Source organism: Ahaetulla prasina, chromosome 3, assembly GCF_028640845.1.
Source record: "Ahaetulla prasina isolate Xishuangbanna chromosome 3, ASM2864084v1, whole genome shotgun sequence".
NCBI lineage: Eukaryota > Metazoa > Chordata > Lepidosauria > Squamata > Colubridae > Ahaetulla > Ahaetulla prasina.
The window spans coordinates 200,977,605-200,996,151 of NC_080541.1; the positions used below are offsets into that span (position 1 = coordinate 200,977,605).

Genomic DNA, 18,547 nt, shown 5'->3' on the forward strand with positions numbered 1-18,547 from the left:
TGAAAAAATTGATATTTTAGAATCTTCTGGTTTAGATACAGGGCTAGAGTTTGTGGGATGTACAATTCCATTTTGATCTGTTTGTTTGCATTATTTTCATAGAGCAGGGGTGTCAAACTCACATCGTCTCGGTGGCATCACGTGATGTATCAGGACTTTTTCCCCCTTTGCTAAACTGGGCGTGGGCGTAGCCAGTGCATGACGCATCCAGCCCGCGGGACGGAAGTTTGACAGCCCTGACATAGAGTTTCACCCACTGATGAAGGTAGCATGCTTGATATGAACTAAAACCTACATTCCTCCAGATCTGCAATCATCAGCAATTTAGTTTAAAGCTATTCATGCTGTCAGTTTCCTAGACTTTCCATCTTGGGCAAAATTGTTGGGTCTTAGCTAGATGAATCAGCTGTATGTTAATTTTTATGGAACTGTGCCTTGGACCCTGCTATCTGACATGTGTAAGCAGGTTCTAAAGATACCTGAAGCTTCTTTCTATGATCCTCATAGGGTTTTGGTTTTAATTTTCTCAGACAGCATCTTATCCTTGCAATATTGAACAATTAGTTGAAGTTTTAAAGGAATAAGATGTCAGTTGTAGAAATAAGAACCAAACCTATTAGTAGACTGTTGACCCAATAGCATCCTTTTGGCATGTAGAAAGTCTCAGGTTTCATCCATGGTGTTTCCAAGTTGATTAGGCAGAATTCCTGCCCTGAATTCTGGAGAGAGCCACTGCTGCTAAGTGGCAAGAATTATGAGCTAGATCCTGCAAATAAAAGAGCTGTTTATTTAGCAGAATATTGTGGAGTCCTGAGGTATCCAAAGGATTGGCTTTTCTTATACGAACCTGTCAGAAAATCAAGGTATGGATCTGAGCTTTTTAGTCAACTGTAGGTATCATACCTAAACAAGGTAACCATCACAGGTAGCTAATTTAGAGAACTATGTGCAGCTACAGACTTTTTTTTTTTTTGCATATCTCTTTGTGTTTCCAGTTGGAAGCTAGATTTTTGCTGTAATTCCATTGAGAATAAATAAATATATATATACACACACACACACACACATTTATATATATATATATATATATATATATATATATATATATATATTTGTTTTCTGAGGTTTTCACGGTGTTTGTATATAGGTCTTTGGTTGTTCGGGTTTTTACACGGAGAAAACCCAACAACCAAAGACATATATATATATATATATATATATATATATATATATATATATATATATATATATATATATATATATATATATATATATTATTTACATTTCTATACCGCCCTTCTCTGAAGACTCAGGGCGGTTTACAGCCAAGTTAAAAAGACATATACAAAAATTAAAACACAATATTTGAAATTTAAAAATCTGAAACCATAAGGCCGAATATTAAAATAACAAGAAATAAAACCACTCAATTAAAAATTACTCTTAGGCCAACCCTGCTCGTTGAAACAAAAAAGTCTTGAGCTCGTGCTTAAAGGCCCGGAGGTCGGGAAGAAGGCATAGCCCCAGAGGCAGTTCGTTCCATAGGGTAGGTGCCCCAACAGAGAAGGCTCTTCCCCTGGGGGCCGCCAGCCGACATTGTTTAGCTGATGGCACCCTGAGGAGACCCTCCCTGTGGGAGCGCACAGGTCGATGGGAGGCCATTGGTGGCAGTAGGCGGTCCCGTAAGTAGCCTGGTCCTATGCCATGGAGCGCTTTAAAGGTGATCACCAACACCTTGAATTGCACGCGGAAGACCACCGGCAACCAGTGCAGCTTGCATAGGAGAGGTGTTATATGGAAGCTCCGAGACACTCCATCTATCCCCCGCGCAGCCGCATTCTGTACCAGTTGAAGTCTCCTGGTGCTCTTCAAGGGGAGCCCCATGTAGAGAAAATTGCAGTAATCCAGGCGGGAGGTAACGAGGGCATGAGTGACCGTGCATAACGAATCCCGGTCCAGGAAGGGATGCAGTTGGAGGATCAGGCGAACCTGATAAAAAGCTCCCCTGGCAACGGCCATCAAGTTATATATTATATATTATAATATATTATATATATCAATTATATATATATATATAATTCCCTGTGATTATAGACAGATCTCCTCAAAGTGAAAAAAGTTGCAGCAAGGTAGTGTAGTTAAGAAATGCCTCCTCTTTTTCCATTAAGATCATTCCTTCTGTTTTTGTGTAGAAAAAAACCCTGTTGGTAGTTCCATGAAAAACACAGATTTTAAATGTCTTCTTTGATCTGGATTTTTTTTTTAAAAATCTTTAATTGAAAAATGTATTGGGGTTCTTTCTAAACTATATGATCAAAGCATGTGCACACTCCTAGCTGTAGAACTTATTACCTTTGTTTGTTATAACAAATCTTAGATAGTCTAAACAGCTAGGGAATTCTCAGGCACAAAACTATCTTTAGATGTTTTGGATAATAGATTTTCTTTTGCCAGTTAGCTTAAGCAAAGAATCTTCTCTTTTCTTTCTGTTTCAGCATTGTCTGCGAGCCAAATTAGCCCCATCTCTACTGATCATGGTCAACAGGAGATTAAACTATTGGGATTCTGATTTTGAGGATGAGGTCATCAACATCAATGTTGGGGGCCTGAGAAGGAGACTCAGTTCGAGTGCCCTCTCCAAATTTCCTGACACTCGGCTTGGGCGCTTGCTTTCCTGTGACTCTGAAGAGTCCATCCTACAGCTATGTGATGATTATGATGTGAGTGCCAGGGAATTCTACTTTGATCGGAATCCTGGCTTCTTCCTATATGTGCTCCATTTTTACCAGACTGGCAAGCTGCATGTTATGGAGGAATTGTGTGTCTTCTCCTTTTGCCAAGAGATAGAATATTGGGGCATTAATGAATTCTTTCTGGATTCCTGCTGCAGCTATCGCTATCATGAAAGGAAACTGGAGAGACATCATCACAACTGGGATGAGGAAAGTGAAGTTAGCAGTGTGGATACATCTCCAGATGAGATCTTAGATTTCAATCATGACCTGCTTCGCTACAGTACGCTCCGCTGTGGCAATCTGCGCAAGCGCCTTTGGCTCACCATGGAAAATCCAGGATACTCCATCCCAAGCAAACTCTTCAGCTTTCTGTCTATCAGTGTTGTGCTGGTTTCCATAGCTACCATGTGTATTCACAGCATGCCAGAGTACCAGCAACTTGACGAGGAGGGCAAGTTGAAGGATGACTCTGTGTTGCAAAACCTGGAGTATTTCTGCATCTCCTGGTTCACATTTGAAGTTACTGCCCGCTTGCTTTTGGCTCCAAACTTGAGGAAGTTCTTCAAGCATCCCCTCAATCTGATTGACATTATCTCAGTGTTGCCTTTCTATTTCACCCTCTGGGTAGATGTGACCACGAAGACAGATTCAGAACTGGGAAATTTGGGTAAGGTGGTGCAAGTGTTTCGTCTTATGAGAATATTCCGAGTGCTGAAGCTGGCAAGGCATTCAACAGGCCTGAGGTCTTTAGGAGCTACCTTGAAGGTAAATGAGCTTTAGCTCATTTATTTTTATTTCATATTTCTAAGGAAAAAAATAATCAAAAGAGTAGTTAAAAGCACCTTTGTCTTGTTTCAATCTTAAATTTGTATCTGATTTCAACCTGGTGAAATTACTCATGCTTTTGAACTTTTTAAAGCTCAATTACAATGATGGATTATTGTGTGATTATGTCCCATCAAATCATGTTGACTCTTAGTGATCACATAGATATTCTCCATAATGATCTGGCCCTCACCTGGTCTGAGGTCTTCCAATGCTGCAGCCGTGGACACTCCTGAGTCTACCCACCTTGTTGCTGATGATTCTCTTCTTTTTGTTTTCACTTTTCTCAGAATTAACTTGACTTTTGCTAATTTTCCAAAGTATAATAATTTGAGCCTGGTCCTTGTGCCTTCAGTGACAACTTGGGTTGATTTTTTTTTTTTGTTGATGATCCATTTGTTTGTTTTCTTAGCTGTCCACAATATTCCTGCAGCCTTTTTCAACATCAAAGTTCAATAGCATCAGTACTCTTCCTACCCTGCTTCTTCAAAATCCAATTCTTTCCCTTCCATTGAGTGCCACGGGGAATATTATTGCCTGCCTTATTCTGATCTTTGTAGGTATAGACTCATCACAGCACTTGAGTATCTTTTTCAAGGCCTTCATAGTTGCTCTGCTACTCTCTAATATATTTTCCGATATATGACCCCGTTACTGTTGATTGTTGATCCTAAAAGTTTTCTAACTCTTCAGTATCTTCATTATCAGTTCAAAAACTGGTTATAGTACCAGGTAATTTTCTTTATATATATCATTAGCCACGTTTTTCACTTTGCTCTTTGACTTTTATTGCTAGATTTCATAGATCCTTTGGACTTTCGGCTTTTACCATTAGTAGCATAGCATAAGCTATTGAAGTTACTCATCTTCTTTCAATCCATCTTCCCTTAATATATACCATACAGATTGAATAAAATGGAGAAAGTATACAGCCCTGTCCTACTCCTTTGTCACCTTGAAGCCAGTCTGTTTTGCCATGTGGTGTCTATACTGTGGCTTCCTGACTTCTATGTAGGTTTCTCATGAGCACAATAAGATTTCCTGGGATTCTCATTTTTCTAAGTACATAGTGATGGCTTTCTCAATTACAGTATACAGCATGAATCAGCAAAAATGTCTCATCTTCCTTGGCTTTTTCTAAATCCAGCTCAAATGTCCGGTTTCTCTTTTTCCATGTAGGGCTCTAATCTGTGTTGGATGATCCAGAGCATTATTTTTCTAGCACGTGAAATTATAGGTATTGTATGATATTTTACATACTGTGTTAAGTCTCTTCTTTGGCATTGGTATTTAGATTGACCTCTTCCAATCTGTTTGCTGCTATGTCATTCTCCAAATTTGCTGGCAGTTACTGGCAAATTAGCCTGCAGAGTTATAAAGCCCAAATGAGTTGGAAATCCAGTATTCCTTGCCAAACAGACAAAACTATCTTCTGTTTCCATCTTGTAAACCTTGTTCCTATCAATAATTCCCACCTATTCTCAACATCTACATTTCCTTCAGTTTTGTTTATATCTATCTAGCATCATCTCCACTGCAACATTTCCCAAAACAGAATGGAATGTGATAGGATAGGATAGGATAGGATAGGATAGGATAGGATAGGATAGGATAGGATAGGATAGGATAGGATAGGATAGGATAGGATAGGATAGGATAGGATAGGATAGGATAGGATAGGATAGGATAGGATAGGATAGGATAGGATAGGATAGGATAGGAAAGGAATCTGTAGAATTATATCTGTCCTTGCCTCTATATATGGAATTAATGTGAAATATTCCTGTATTCTGTCTGGCCTCCAAAAGGTTTCTGTGTTTGATTTATGTAATGGCAAAATTAAGCTCTTGGCATGGAATGTGGGTTAACATGGCCTGTTTTAAATGCAGTATTTATACATATTAAGCTCCTATACCCTGCAGAATTCAATGAGAGGTTTCTATTGTGGTCCTCTGCAGTTGGCTGTGTTTATGTTCAGGCTTTTGCTTCCTTACCATAACAAAAGAAGATTTGGAGGAGGAAAGCAGACAGCATTGAAAAAACCTTGAACTTTCCATCTTGACTCCTAAAACTTACATTATTTGTTCAGCTTGGTTGATTGTAGCTCATTTATTTATGGGCTTGCTGCCAGGCAGCCTAAGGCTAACCTGCAAGAGCACCATCTGGCACCAGGAGTTTCAGGGCCAGCTGATGTGTGCACGTGACTGGTTGTCAGAGCAGGTGACTGAGAAGGGTGATCTCCTATGGCATGCATCAGATTTAAGGGACTGAAATTTGTTTTGCTGTCTTTATTTTTACTCTTTCTTTGTAAGGTTCAGTAAGTCTAGAAAAGTCATATCTGCTTCAAAGAATGCTAATGAATTCTGAGAGAGGCTCTAGCTAGTATAGAATCCAGATATGCGTAGAAGGCTAATACTCTGGCATTCCAGAAAGTCCCAAGGGATTGCTCTAATCTGGGGCTATAAGCATCAAACAACTGGAAAGAATAGCTGAAGATAATAACTATGAATGTCGTCCTTCTGACTTCAACTCCACAAGCTGTCTCTTAACCTCTGAGATGCCTCCAATCTTGATGAAAGAAAAAAAATCTGTTTATGCTACTTCACAGTAGCATATGTTCACTTTGTGTAATTTGTTGAGCAATGCCCACTAAATATTCTCCTCTGTGTAGTCTTGATAACCTGAACTGCCATTTCTTTCACTCAATTATATACCTGAAATTCATTCTTTCTCTCTCTCTCTCTTTCTTTCTACCTTTCTTTCTGCCTCTTTCTTCCTTCCTTCCTTCCTTCCTTCCTTTCTTTCTTTCTTTCTTTTAACTTTTTTACATACAGTAAAAGTCAAATCTAAAGAAAATAATAAAAGAGGGAAAAGAAGGAAGGAAAAAGGTGCCAGAAAAGAAAAAAGAAAAGAAAATCGGTGTATAAAATGTAATGGCTTCTGATCTTCTCTTCAAAAGAGAATGACAGTCTTATCATTCTCCCTCTCCTTTGAATGTTATACAAATGCCTTGAACTTCCAACTTGTCCACATCTTTTTAATCCTCAAACCCATAAATCATCATAACATTTTTTTTCTTCTTTCAGCAAAAAGTCCTTGTAAGGTTTCAGGACCTTCAGAAAAGTTCCTGTTTGCTTATTTATTTATTTATTAAATGTATATATTTCTTGTTATTTTTCTCCCTCACCATATATACCTACAATTCTGATTGCCTTCCTACTCAAGGAGCTTAGTGGAACACCATTTCCAAAATGCATCCACAGAATATAGAAGCAGGACCTGAATCAGCAAGCAGCATACATTGCTTCCCCTTTAAATGCCAGTTGGAGCCCTACCCCCTTGTGGGAGGGGAAGCCAATCTCTCCTTCTCTAGGACAGAGTTTCCCAAACTTTTCGACCTTGTGGACTGGCGGGGGGGGGGGAGGGGATGGTTCCATGAAGGGGTGAAATGCTCCCAGTTTGGACTGGATTGGCCGATCCGGTAGCGATGGCGGCAGATGGTTCAGAGAACCAATAGCAAAAATCCCTGGGTCCCCCCGCCCATGCCCACCCAATTGCCAGTTGCCCGCTTGCCCGCTTGCTGCTTCTTTCCGACTTGCTTACTTTTCCCGCCCGAATGGTAGGAATAGGTTGTAAAAAAATGTTTTTAAAAGGTAAAAAAAAGGCTCTGGCGATCACAGTTGAGCCGTGCGATCATCAGAGCCTTTTTTTTTTTACTTTTAAAAGCATTTTTTTTTACAATCTATTCAGCCGAATAGGTTGTAAAAAATGCTTTTAAAAGTAAAAAAAAAAGATTGCACGCCACAGCTGATCACACACCCACATGTGCTGTTCTACTTACCCCATGCCTCCTTTTGGCTTGCACTGTGCATGTGCGCACCTCGCATTTGTTGTGTAGTGTGTACTGGGCATGCGCACACAGCGCACATTTGGTGCACAGAGCGCATGTGCAATCAGCGAACCAGTAGTAAACCGGTTCAGATTTCACCACTGGTTCCGTGCGAGTGGCGAGCACACCCATACTCGTAGCTCCACTTGCACGACTGGCAGGCACGCATGTCTGCCACTTGTGCAAATGGAGTGCGTGCACACACACGCTCGCTCACCGCTGTTCATGCAAGTGGGGATGTCCACAGGCACACTTGTTCCCTGCTTCCGTGGCCTGGACTCAAGGTCCAGAGGTGGGCTGCAACCTGGGGGCTGGGAATCCCTGCTCTCAGGGACCTTAGAATTACAATAAATATTCACCAAAATGTCACGGACCGTTGTGAACTAGAAATGTTCATTGCCTTTCTTGAAGGCGGAGGGCAGTCAGGCCTAACTGTACCAACTCACTTCCTGCAGTGAGACAGTTAACTTTTATTAAACTAACTTTTTTCAATAGTTGGTTTTCATCACAAACCAGATGGAATCAACATCCCCAAGCCTAATGTCTGTTTGATAGGCTATCTAGAGCATGATATGATTGGGAAAAGGAGCAGATGGGAAGCCATGCCACCTCGTGTTTAAATCTTGCATGATCCATATGTGTTCATAGAAAGTGATTAGTGCTTCTGCTTCATTTGATTTGGAGGTGGGGCCTTTAATGGTTATAGTTTAATAGTTATAGTTTGGAAATTTGAGTATCTTTTCCTATCAGTCTACTTCTCAGCCCTTATCCTCATTCATCAGTTAACGAAACTGCCTAGATAAGAGAAAGAACGCCTTTTTAACCTTTTTTTAAAAAATTGCAATAAACTGCAACACTGAAAATGTATGTTCTCTCCTCCTTTAATCCTGGTTTTGAATAGAAAATGAAGTTTTCTCCCAGTCAATTCAGTAAGATGGATGGGTCTTCCTTGATTCTATTTATTTACAAGAGCTGTAAGCTGCTTTACATGTTTTGAAGTAAGAAAGCAGAACAAAATACTTTAAATCAGGGGTCCCCAATCTTTTGGACCTCAGGGACCACCAAGTCCATAATTTTAAATCCTGCGGACCACTAATACGAATCCAGCACACCGCTTGCTGAAGCACCTGGACTCCCAGTGACGGGATGGGGTCCTTCAGGCACTGTCCCTCCTCTCTCTTTCTCTCTTTCTCCCCCCTCCCCTCTCTCTCCCACTCTTTCTCTTTCATTCTCTCTTCCCCCCTCTTTCTCTCTCTCCCACTCATTCTCTCATCTCTCTTTCTCCCCCTCTTTCTTTCTCTCTCTTCCCCACTCTTTCTCTCTCCCCTCTTTCTCCCCACTCTTTCTCTCTCATTCTCTTTCTCTCCCCCCCCCCTTTCTTTCTCTCTCCCCCACTCCTTCTCATGAGCCAGCCAGTTTCTTGGGGATGAGAGGAAGTCAGTCGTCCCCCCAAGAGACTGAGGTGCAGGAGCACCAACAAAGGATGGAAGAAACTTGCAGCTTTGTAGCGCAGCCCTCGCTGGTTGGAATGAGGTAATGGTGCAAGGGGGGGCGGCGCAGGCAGGCCAAAGCAATGATGGTGGGAATTCCGGGCTGTTTCTTCCCCCTGCTGTAGCTTCCTGTCGACTGAATTCATCAGTGGCTGTCCCCACCCCTCGCCCTCCCTTCCCAGTCACTCCTCGCCAGGGAAGGGGAGAGTGGGATTGAGATTTGATTTATATTCCAGAATGGGAGTGAAGCTTCATCTCTTACTGGATCTTTCTCTCTCTCTCCCACTCTTTCTCATGGGCCAGCCAGTTTTTTGGGGCTGAGAGGAAGTCAAGCATCTCCCTGAGAGACCAAGGTGCAGGAGCACCAACAAGGGCTGGAAGAAACAGCTGCGAGATCCAGCTCTAGCTCTGGAATATGGAGCAAATCTCCATTCCCCCCTCCCCTTCCCTTGCCTGGTGAGGAGTGACTGGGAAGGGAGGGCGAGGGGCGGGGACAGCCACTGGTGGATTCAGCCGACAGGAAGCTAGAGCAGCGGGAAAAAACAGCCCGGGGTTCCCGCCACCCGTTGCTTCGGCCCGCCTGTGCCGCCATTCACCCCCCTTGCACCATTACCTCATTCCAGCCGGCGAGGGCTGTGCTGCAGTTACAAATTGCCCTAACTTCTCTCAACCATGGAGATTTACAGCCCCACCATGAGCTGCCTGGGCAGTCCCATCTTCCAGAGCTCTAGTCACAGGACTGGCCATTGCTTATCCCAGAGTAGCTCCTCCACCCGGGTGCACCGCGGACCACCAACATTTTCTCGCGGACCACTGGTTCGTGACTGCTGCTTTAAATGACTGTGCATCTCACACTAAACACACCATGTACACATTAATCTGGGCGAATATCAGTTTGTGATTGGGTTAAGAAAGCCCTTAAATCAAACTCAGCCCCTAATGTCTGTACATTTTTCATGCAGGATTATGGAAGTGATTTGCCATTGCTTATTTTTTTAATTGGGTTTCTCAATCTGACAGCTCTGGTATTCCCAGTTATTCTCCTATCCAGTCTTTCAAGAACTAGACAAGATCGTTTAGGAGCTGACAAGGGTTGTGCAAAATTTATGGGATAACTTCTTACATATAACTAAAGCAAAATGAAATACATGTTATGATAGATTAAATGCAGACTGGCCCACGAACAAACTGGATGGTATATCCATTTTTAAAACAATAACAATTCCTTACCCCATTCAGATTTAAAAATAATTTAACTAAATATATAGTGGCATGCGATCATATGCACATAATGTGAAATAAGAGCGTGGATGTGGAAAAGCAACACAAATTATTTATTGTATTTGTTTTGCATGGATTAGAAGTCAGAGGATTTTGTTACTGTGAGACCTGCAGCAGCTTAGAGCAGAGTAGAGATTTCTGCCCCTTGGACTCAGTTCTGCAAATCATTAGGTTCATCAATTATATTCAAACTACTATTGGAAGATTAAGAAAGGGTAAGTAGAAATAGCCCATGTATAAATATGAGGTTATCAATAATACTAAGTCTAGACTTCCTCCTATTTTTCTTTGTGTTTTTTTAGTTTTCCTAAAGAGGCTAGAACACTTAGTAAACAGTTATATAAGCAAGGATGCCATAACAAGAGGAGTGCAATACATTAATCCCAACTCTAATCAGGATACAGTATTTACATAATCAGTGTTGATGGTTTCAATATAAATTCAAATATTGGGGGAAGAAAGTTAATAGACGAGAAAAGGATGCTAAGGATAATAGGATAAATGTCTTCTCTTCATTGTAACATCCCAGTTATTGAATTCCCTTCGTAAGAAAACGTAATATGCAAAAAAATGTTTGCTTATTACATTTCTATGCTACCCATCTCACTAATGCAGCAGCTCTGGGCAGCTTAATAAAAGTTAAAGATGCTAAAACAATTAAAATTAGAATAAAAAGATTCAAAATTAAGAATCAAGATGATGGGCAGTCGGGAGGATGAGAATCTTCTCTACCCCATCAACCAGCCCTAATGTAGCAGGCCAAATAGCCAAGTTTTTAGGCTGTTCCAGGAGACCAGGAATGCAAGGCCAGATCTTACCTCCGCTGGGAAAATATTCTAGAGAGAGGGGGCCATAGCAAAAAAGGCTCTTCTCCTGGACCTGCTTGGAGTTATCTTCTTGTCTTTTAAGCACCAGGCAATGTTTACAGTTTGGAAAATGCATTATGACTAGTTTAAGTCTTTAGATCTAACATAAACATACATAAATGTAGCTAGATACAGCTAAATAGCATCTCATTTGTTATTTACAACTAAAGTTCAAGTAAGCTGCCAAGGACTTTCCAGATGCTTTGAAGGGCAGCTGTCAGAAATCATTGACCATGTTAACTAGGCTGATGGGAGTTGTAAACTCAAAAGACATTGTATTGCCTATCCCTGAATTACAGGTTTTAAGTCAAAGGCTTTGTGGAATAAGAGGCATTGGATAAAAGAACCTATTATGAGAGAGAGTATGAGATATATGAGAAAGAGAAAACAGATTTGGGTGTTTGAGTAATAATTTGTTGCCCAAACCACTGTCACATATTGTTAAAGTACTCAAACTACAAAAATGCTCTCTTTACTTTCTTCTTTTCTCTCTCCAGTAACTAAATTCACATCCAGCACCGAGCAAAATTATGGTGGTTTTGATTATAATTTAGTTTTATGTATGAACCTCGTCCTTTTGCTGACAAACACATGCTGGTGATACTGCTTATAATATGAACTTAAGCAATCCAGTTTTAACAAACCTTTGTTAAACAAATTATAGATGAGGGCACTGTACAAATCAGATCAATGGCTCATTTGAAGGAAGTTCTCCTTCCTGCAGTAAGACAAAATCTTGATTAGACCTAGTCAATCATCTTGGCACCGATACCTGCATATGGTCCAGCTGTGGTAGGTGGCCAAGAGGAGAGCTTTGGTTTGCTGTTAGTTTTGTTTTGATTCTATAGGGCTAGGAGTTAGCAGCCCACTTCCTTCCCTTACTAACAAATAGCTTCATAAAGAAACAAAGGGAGTTAAATTGCTAACTCTAATTAATATATTATGTTTGGCTTCATCAAATAATCCAAACTGTTTCAGTAGAGACACAGGAGTGCTGGAGATGCCACTGGCAAGTTACATTGAGATCAAAACAGTCTTCTTGGTAGAGAAAGTAGAGAGTATGCAGCATGCATGGAGCATCTTCTGCTTCCTGGGCAGTGCATTTCTTATAGCTTATAATGTTGTTAAGAATGTTTTGGTTTATTGCTTTCCCTTTGATTCAAGCAGCCAGTGAAGTGAGAGGATAATAAAATAAATGTTATGGCTTGTCTAAAAAATGGGAAATGTATTATTGATCCAGAGGCATGCAACCCATGCTATTCAAGTGTAAACTGTACATTTCAGTCTGCCTAATTCCTTTGTGCACATCATTTTCTCTTTATTCAAAGCACTGGACTTCCTAGCCCTTAGCTAGTTATATTATTTTCCCTTCTTGCAGCTTAACCATGTTCTCTGCTTCTTTCTTACGTATACTTTTAATGAATGCATTTTGACTGCCTAGGCTGTCTATAGGCTGTCGTTTTCTTTGGCAGCCTCATTTTGTGCCTGGCTGTACTGTGTTGTCTCTTTCTATTTGTCACTTGCGCCATGCCTATAAATAGCCAGCTCTGACGGTCCTTGTTCTGCTCTGGATAGCCTAACTACTGCATCTGCTGGGCTCCTTGTACATTTTTGAAAAGGAATTTCCATTTCCCACCTACCATGCCTGCCTAACGTTGATTGATCATCTTGGGATCTTTTGTCAATGGCCTTGGTTATATCAGCCTCACTTCCAGCAACAGCTTGTCTCAATCTTCCTGCTGAGCCTTAGAACAATTATAGTTTTGTATCTGTTTTGTACAAATAGCAGATTTTTGTCCAAATAGGTCTTGCAAGTTACAAGTACAATCGACTCTGAGCCTGGATTTCTTATACGTATGCTAAAGGAAATGTCTGTGTGTAAATAAAAAAGCCAAAAATTAAGATTGTGGCTCTTAAAACCCTGCTAAGTTTGAAGTCTGGAGCTGAAGGGCTCGTGAGACTGGTTTGTCAGGATAATTGCAGCTTTCTTCTAAAAAGCTTCTTCTATCTTCCCTAATCACATGCTTTGATGGTGGTTGTGATTTTTATGCTACAGGGAAAGCAAGGAAGGCAGAAGACGGACTACTTGTCAACAACAAAGAAAGGAATCTCCAATGACAAGCACAGTTGTGATAAATAATTTTTTGTTTGGGACCATAGCAACTAAAGAAGTTTGATACCTCTGACTGGCTCAGGACCTGGAAGGGCTGCTGCTTCTGATCCCGTGTCCTGAGAACTAGCGCTGGATATTCAATTGCATTGCATAAAAGGGATAGACCACGAGAAAGATTGCCAGATTTGATCCAGGAAAAGGGGAAGCCCATGCAAGGGGACAACAAGCACATTTGTTCCTCAGTTATTTCTCCCTTGTAAAACTATAGATGCTAAATCTGAAATCAGTACATGTCTTGATTTTACTTGCAGCTATGTAGGGATCATATTACATTCTGAAGGCACTGAGTAGACATCCCCGTTTTATATGTCTGCTTTAAACCTATAAAATAGGCTAATGAAAGATATTTATTTCCCACTAAGTCATCTGTCTTTCTACCTGCCAGATGCAGATCTTGACAATGGAAACTGAAATATGACTGATGGCACCAGTTTAGAGTTCAGCAACAACCTTTGTCCTTAAAAGCAGATATTAGAGTGGTTATTGCCATCACCACATTCTGTCCTTCTGTCCTTGGGAACCAAAGAAGCACCAAAGCATTAATAAGTTATCTGGAGAGTTTGCATTCATCCCAGAAATGTTGCACAGAAAAATACTTCGTTTTATATTCTGAGAGATCCTAAAAAGGTCATTGATCTGGAAAGTTGCCTTGCTTGAGAAGAATATATCAAGTGGTGCAGTAAGGAGCAGATGGGTCTCAATCCTCCATTCAGTTAGAATGAGTGAATCGCACTTAAATAAGTGAGAATTATAGCACACTCCTATACATAATAGCTCAGAAGTAAGGCCAAATGAATTTGTTGAAGGTTACTCCCAAGTAAAGTGGCACAGAGCAGCAGTGATGAACAAGCTAAACTATAAAAATCTCAGCCACCCTCACGCACTGCAAGTAATTTCGAATATTACCATTATAAAACTTGCAACCATGTGAAAAAAACCATGTTTATATCACAACTCAGCTCTTCAGGGTTGAAACTAATAGGAATGGGTGGAGCCTAGAAAGTAACTTCTGTCTGGAGATCACTGACCTTGATCTTTATTGTTTGTTTATTTATTGGATTTCTGTGTCACCCATCTCACTAATACAGTGACTCTGAGCAGTTTACAATATAATAAAAGTGATAAAAGTGCCAAAAAACCAATTAAAACACAACAAAAAATTAAAATTAAAAACAAAGATGATAGGAGCCTGAGGGTGAGAATCCTCTCTATCCCATCAGCCACCCCCAATTTAATGGACTCCTGTGCAGTGCAGTTTGTGTAACAGTGATATCACATGCTGAAGCTCTGTTGTATACTTACGTTTATATGGGAAGTACTCAAGGAAGAATTTAATAAATAATTTTAAGTATGTTTTTGTAGTCCTCTCATAAAGATGGAACTACATATACTACTAAAAAAAATATTTATATTAGATGAAGTGGTAAGTACAGGTCAAACATGGTGAGAAGGTGCTTAAACCTTATGCCATTCTTCCTTGCAAAGGCAATGTGAGTCAATTGTAATTTCTCTGTTTCCCCTACCCCTCAATTTTGGCTCTGAAATGTTGGTGGTATGGCAGCAGAATTGATGATATAGGCAAGATCTCCTGGCTTCCTTTTGTTAATGCAACTCACTGAAGGAGTATCTCTATTTTGAATGCTGAAGTTTTAGAGTCTACCTGCAAGTAATCTGTTCCTCAAACTCTGGAATAATGTTGCCTGCCACAATAAATGAACACTAGTTATGCCCAAAACAGATGTGTTGGAATACAACCTCCATTGTTTTCAGCCTGGGTCGTTGACTGAGGGTAATAGGAATCACAGTCCAAGCATCTGGAGGGCATTAATCCAGATGTGCTTATGCATTGAAAGAAAATAGATAAATGATGCTGGTGTTAAAGTATTCTTATTTCGTGCTATTTTTTTAAATGAAAGATTATTGCAAACGTGCTAAGGCAAAATATTGTTCTGTTCTAAGTTTCAATCATGATCTTAGTCAACTGTGGTCTGATGTTATAGAAACAGTAAGAGATAAAACTCAAAGAGTAGGCAACCCAGCATTGAAACAATGAGGTCTCTTTTCATAGTATTTTTAGTTATTGATCTTAACTACCTACCTCCATATTCTTTTCTTTTTTATCTTTTCTTTTTCAGCATAGCTACAGAGAAGTGGGAATTCTTCTCCTATACTTGGCTGTTGGGGTGTCTGTTTTCTCTGGAGTAGCCTACACTGCAGAAAAGGAGGAAGATGTTGGCTTTGACACTATTCCTGCTTGCTGGTGGTGGGGGACAGTTAGCATGACAACTGTAGGCTATGGGGACGTGGTACCAGTGACTGTTGCCGGCAAGCTAGCAGCTTCTGGTTGCATCCTGGGTGGGATTTTGGTTGTGGCACTGCCTATCACTATCATCTTCAATAAGTTCTCCCATTTCTATCGCCGGCAAAAGGCTCTTGAAGCTGCTGTGCGGAACAGTGACAAGAAGGAACCGGAGGACTCTGAGAATTACCCAAGCCAAGAATCTGATGCTTTCAGTGAAGTTTACCAGAGAGATGAAGATCTCACCAGGAATATCCTTCCAGTCTACTGAATGATTGGGAATCGAAGACTTAAGTATCTGGTGCCAGAAAAAAGGCACATTGGTAGCAAGATGATCAACAAAACCCTTAACTACACCATTATGGATTTATTCATTAAAAGTGATCTGTTCCAAAATCATGTATGGAGTAACCTCTTCCTGAGCCATTGCAGAATACGCACTGACCTTGTGGTCTGGATTTTCAGCATTCTTCCAAGCCCATATACATTATAACTAATTCAAATTCCAGTCTGCCAAGAGACATCTGGAGCAAAATGGACAAAATAGTTTAAGATTCCATCTGTATTCCATTCCTTCAATGCAACAAAAGGAAGATTCATCAACACAAGCTTTTCTGTCTGAGTATTGTACTGGCAATAATCATCTTAGTATCCCACATCCCACACTGTAATTTACAGGCAGACATCCAAGTACCTGGTTTGGGCTGGAAACTCAAGTTTGGAATCTAATAAATATGCAAATTATACTTTTAAAAACACAGCTTTATTTCAGATGACATTCAGTAGCTGCAGCTAATCTTCACCACATATCCTGAGTCTACATGCAACTAAATATTTCCACACTGTATGTTAACTTTTTCATATTCAGTATTGTTTTCTCCCCCAGACATTTCAATGTTCTGATTCATAATTTATCTTCGAAGATTGCCAAAGAAATGAAATACTGATTGTAAAGTTATCACAAATAATGTTTGTGGCTTCCACAGAACTGAGATTATGAAAGAACTTCTAACTTGCCTTATAAATGTCTGTCTGATGGAAACCATGGAAGCTACCAGCATAACCTAGAAAGATTTCAGATTAATTCAAAACTGATGGAAGATAAATAGGAGAGATTGTAATGGCTGATGTGCTGAAGAAGGATTGGAGCACAAGTCATGATCATGTTACATAATTCTCTATGGCTGATTTTGCACTCCCAAATCTTAACAAATCTATGCATGATGTATAGGATGGTATAAGTATTTTCCTTCCCTTTCCTGCTCTCCCATTTCCTTCTCCACACCTTGTTCTCATTGCCATCCAATAAAATTCTTTGATGGTAAGCTCAGGGTACAGATTAAAAGAATGTACTTCTTCTATTACGATGCACTAATTTGGGGATAGGATGCTACTAAAAGTGCAGTGAGAGTCATTGGGAAAGAAGTAAAGTGCTGACAAACCCATATAGCAAGATAGATTTACTTTGTTGGTGAGCTTCCTGGAAATATTTGATTGCCTACTGTGAGAAAAATATGCTGAATAACATGAGCCTTTAGTTTGATCTAACTGGTCTTGTATCCATCATGATTATAGTCATGTAATAAGACTGGAAGATACTGATCATCCCAACACCTCTTATGTTAGGAACGGAGAACTGGACCTCCCAGATGTTGCTGGATTCAAATTCATTCTACTTAATCAGGATAATGCTGGCATTTGTAGCCTAATATTTAGAAGGACATAATATCTGTATTTTTGTAATCTATCATCTCCACCAATGTATGCTCCTGTTTCTAACTTGATTGTTATTCTACACAGAACAAGACAATTTGGTAAGTCTCAGCAGGTGTCACCACTGTCCAGCTTGTCTGGGTTCAAAAGCTAAGCAGAATCAGGTTTGGTTAGTACTTGATTGGGAGACACTACCAGGCATCCCAGCCTCTAGACCAAAGTAGAGAGACTACACAGGATATATAAGGAAACATACAGATATCCTGGATTAAAGTGATAACACATCCTTTCATTACTATTACCGAAATTATTAGATGGACACGTCCATGTATGCACCAGGAACTAAGTGACTGCACTGCCTTTCCTTAATGAAATACATTTAGTACATCACTGGAGATGTTTAATCTCCCAGTACTCATTATTTATACTGAAAATTTCCTGCCTGGGAGTGGAGGAAGGAAGGAAGTTCCTTTCTGGTTTCTTCCACGGGCATTCAGTGGAAGTGGGAGAGATGTCAGAAGTGAGGTAGACTGCAGTTTGGAGACATCAAAGTCAAGGCACACTTTTTGGTTATCCTGTATTTATTAATTTCAAAAATATTACCCTGCTACCAATGAAAATGTCTCCAAAATTCTTATTTGCTTTCAAACAATTTTCAAAGTGAACAGTTATCTAAAATTGAATATTTATAGAAAAATATGCACAATTTTTTATAGAAGGAAGGAAGGAAGGAGGGTTGGTTGTTACTATGAGTTATAAAGCCCTACAGTCTACCATTTGCAATAATCTTAGAGGGTATATGCTGATTTAATGAATTTAAACTATGTCAATGTGATGGATGGGGAAAATGCTTCGATTTCACTAAAAGTAATTAGATGAAAGAAGTTTGGTTTCTCTCTCTTCACAAATATGAGTCCTAGAGTTATGTAATTGTTTACTGATCAAAATAGAAAGAATTTTCTCTATTTGTAATTGCTACGTGCTGCAAAAAGTGCACATTGCCCATTGAAAATAAATGTTTTCATTTCTGTTCAGATACTTCAGATTTTGCCCCTCTGATAAGAGCTTCAAATCTGCAGACTCCCCTGGCACCCTCAGGCCTGCTGATATCCCATGGTCATGATTCATGAAAAATATAGTTTCCTGCTAGCCTGAGGTGGTAAATTGAAGCCTAAGCCTTAAAATTGACATACAGGTAGTCCTTGACTTATGACCATTCATTTAACAATCATTCAAATTTATGATGGCAGTGAAAAAAACTAACTTACAACCCAGT

The 18,547-nt window shown here is 40.0% G+C and overlaps 1 protein-coding gene across 6 annotated transcripts in view; it reads left to right on the forward strand.

Annotated features, from left to right (window-relative positions):
* The window catches only part of KCNS1 (potassium voltage-gated channel modifier subfamily S member 1), a 34,596-nt gene extending 16,315 nt beyond the window's left edge, over nt 1-18,281 (forward strand). For 5 of the 6 annotated variants that reach the window (XM_058176374.1, XM_058176375.1, XM_058176376.1 and 2 more), the window contains 2 exons: nt 2,496-3,500; nt 15,395-18,281. In XM_058176374.1, the coding sequence (XP_058032357.1) occupies nt 2,535-3,500; nt 15,395-15,829 (1,401 nt within the window). In that variant the 5' untranslated portion in view covers nt 2,496-2,534 and the 3' untranslated portion in view covers nt 15,830-18,281. Of the gene's footprint in view, nt 1-2,495; nt 3,501-15,394 lie in introns of those variants that run through there. The other variant, XM_058176379.1, reaches the window with a different exon arrangement.
* Nucleotides 18,282-18,547: the final 266 nt, after the last annotated feature.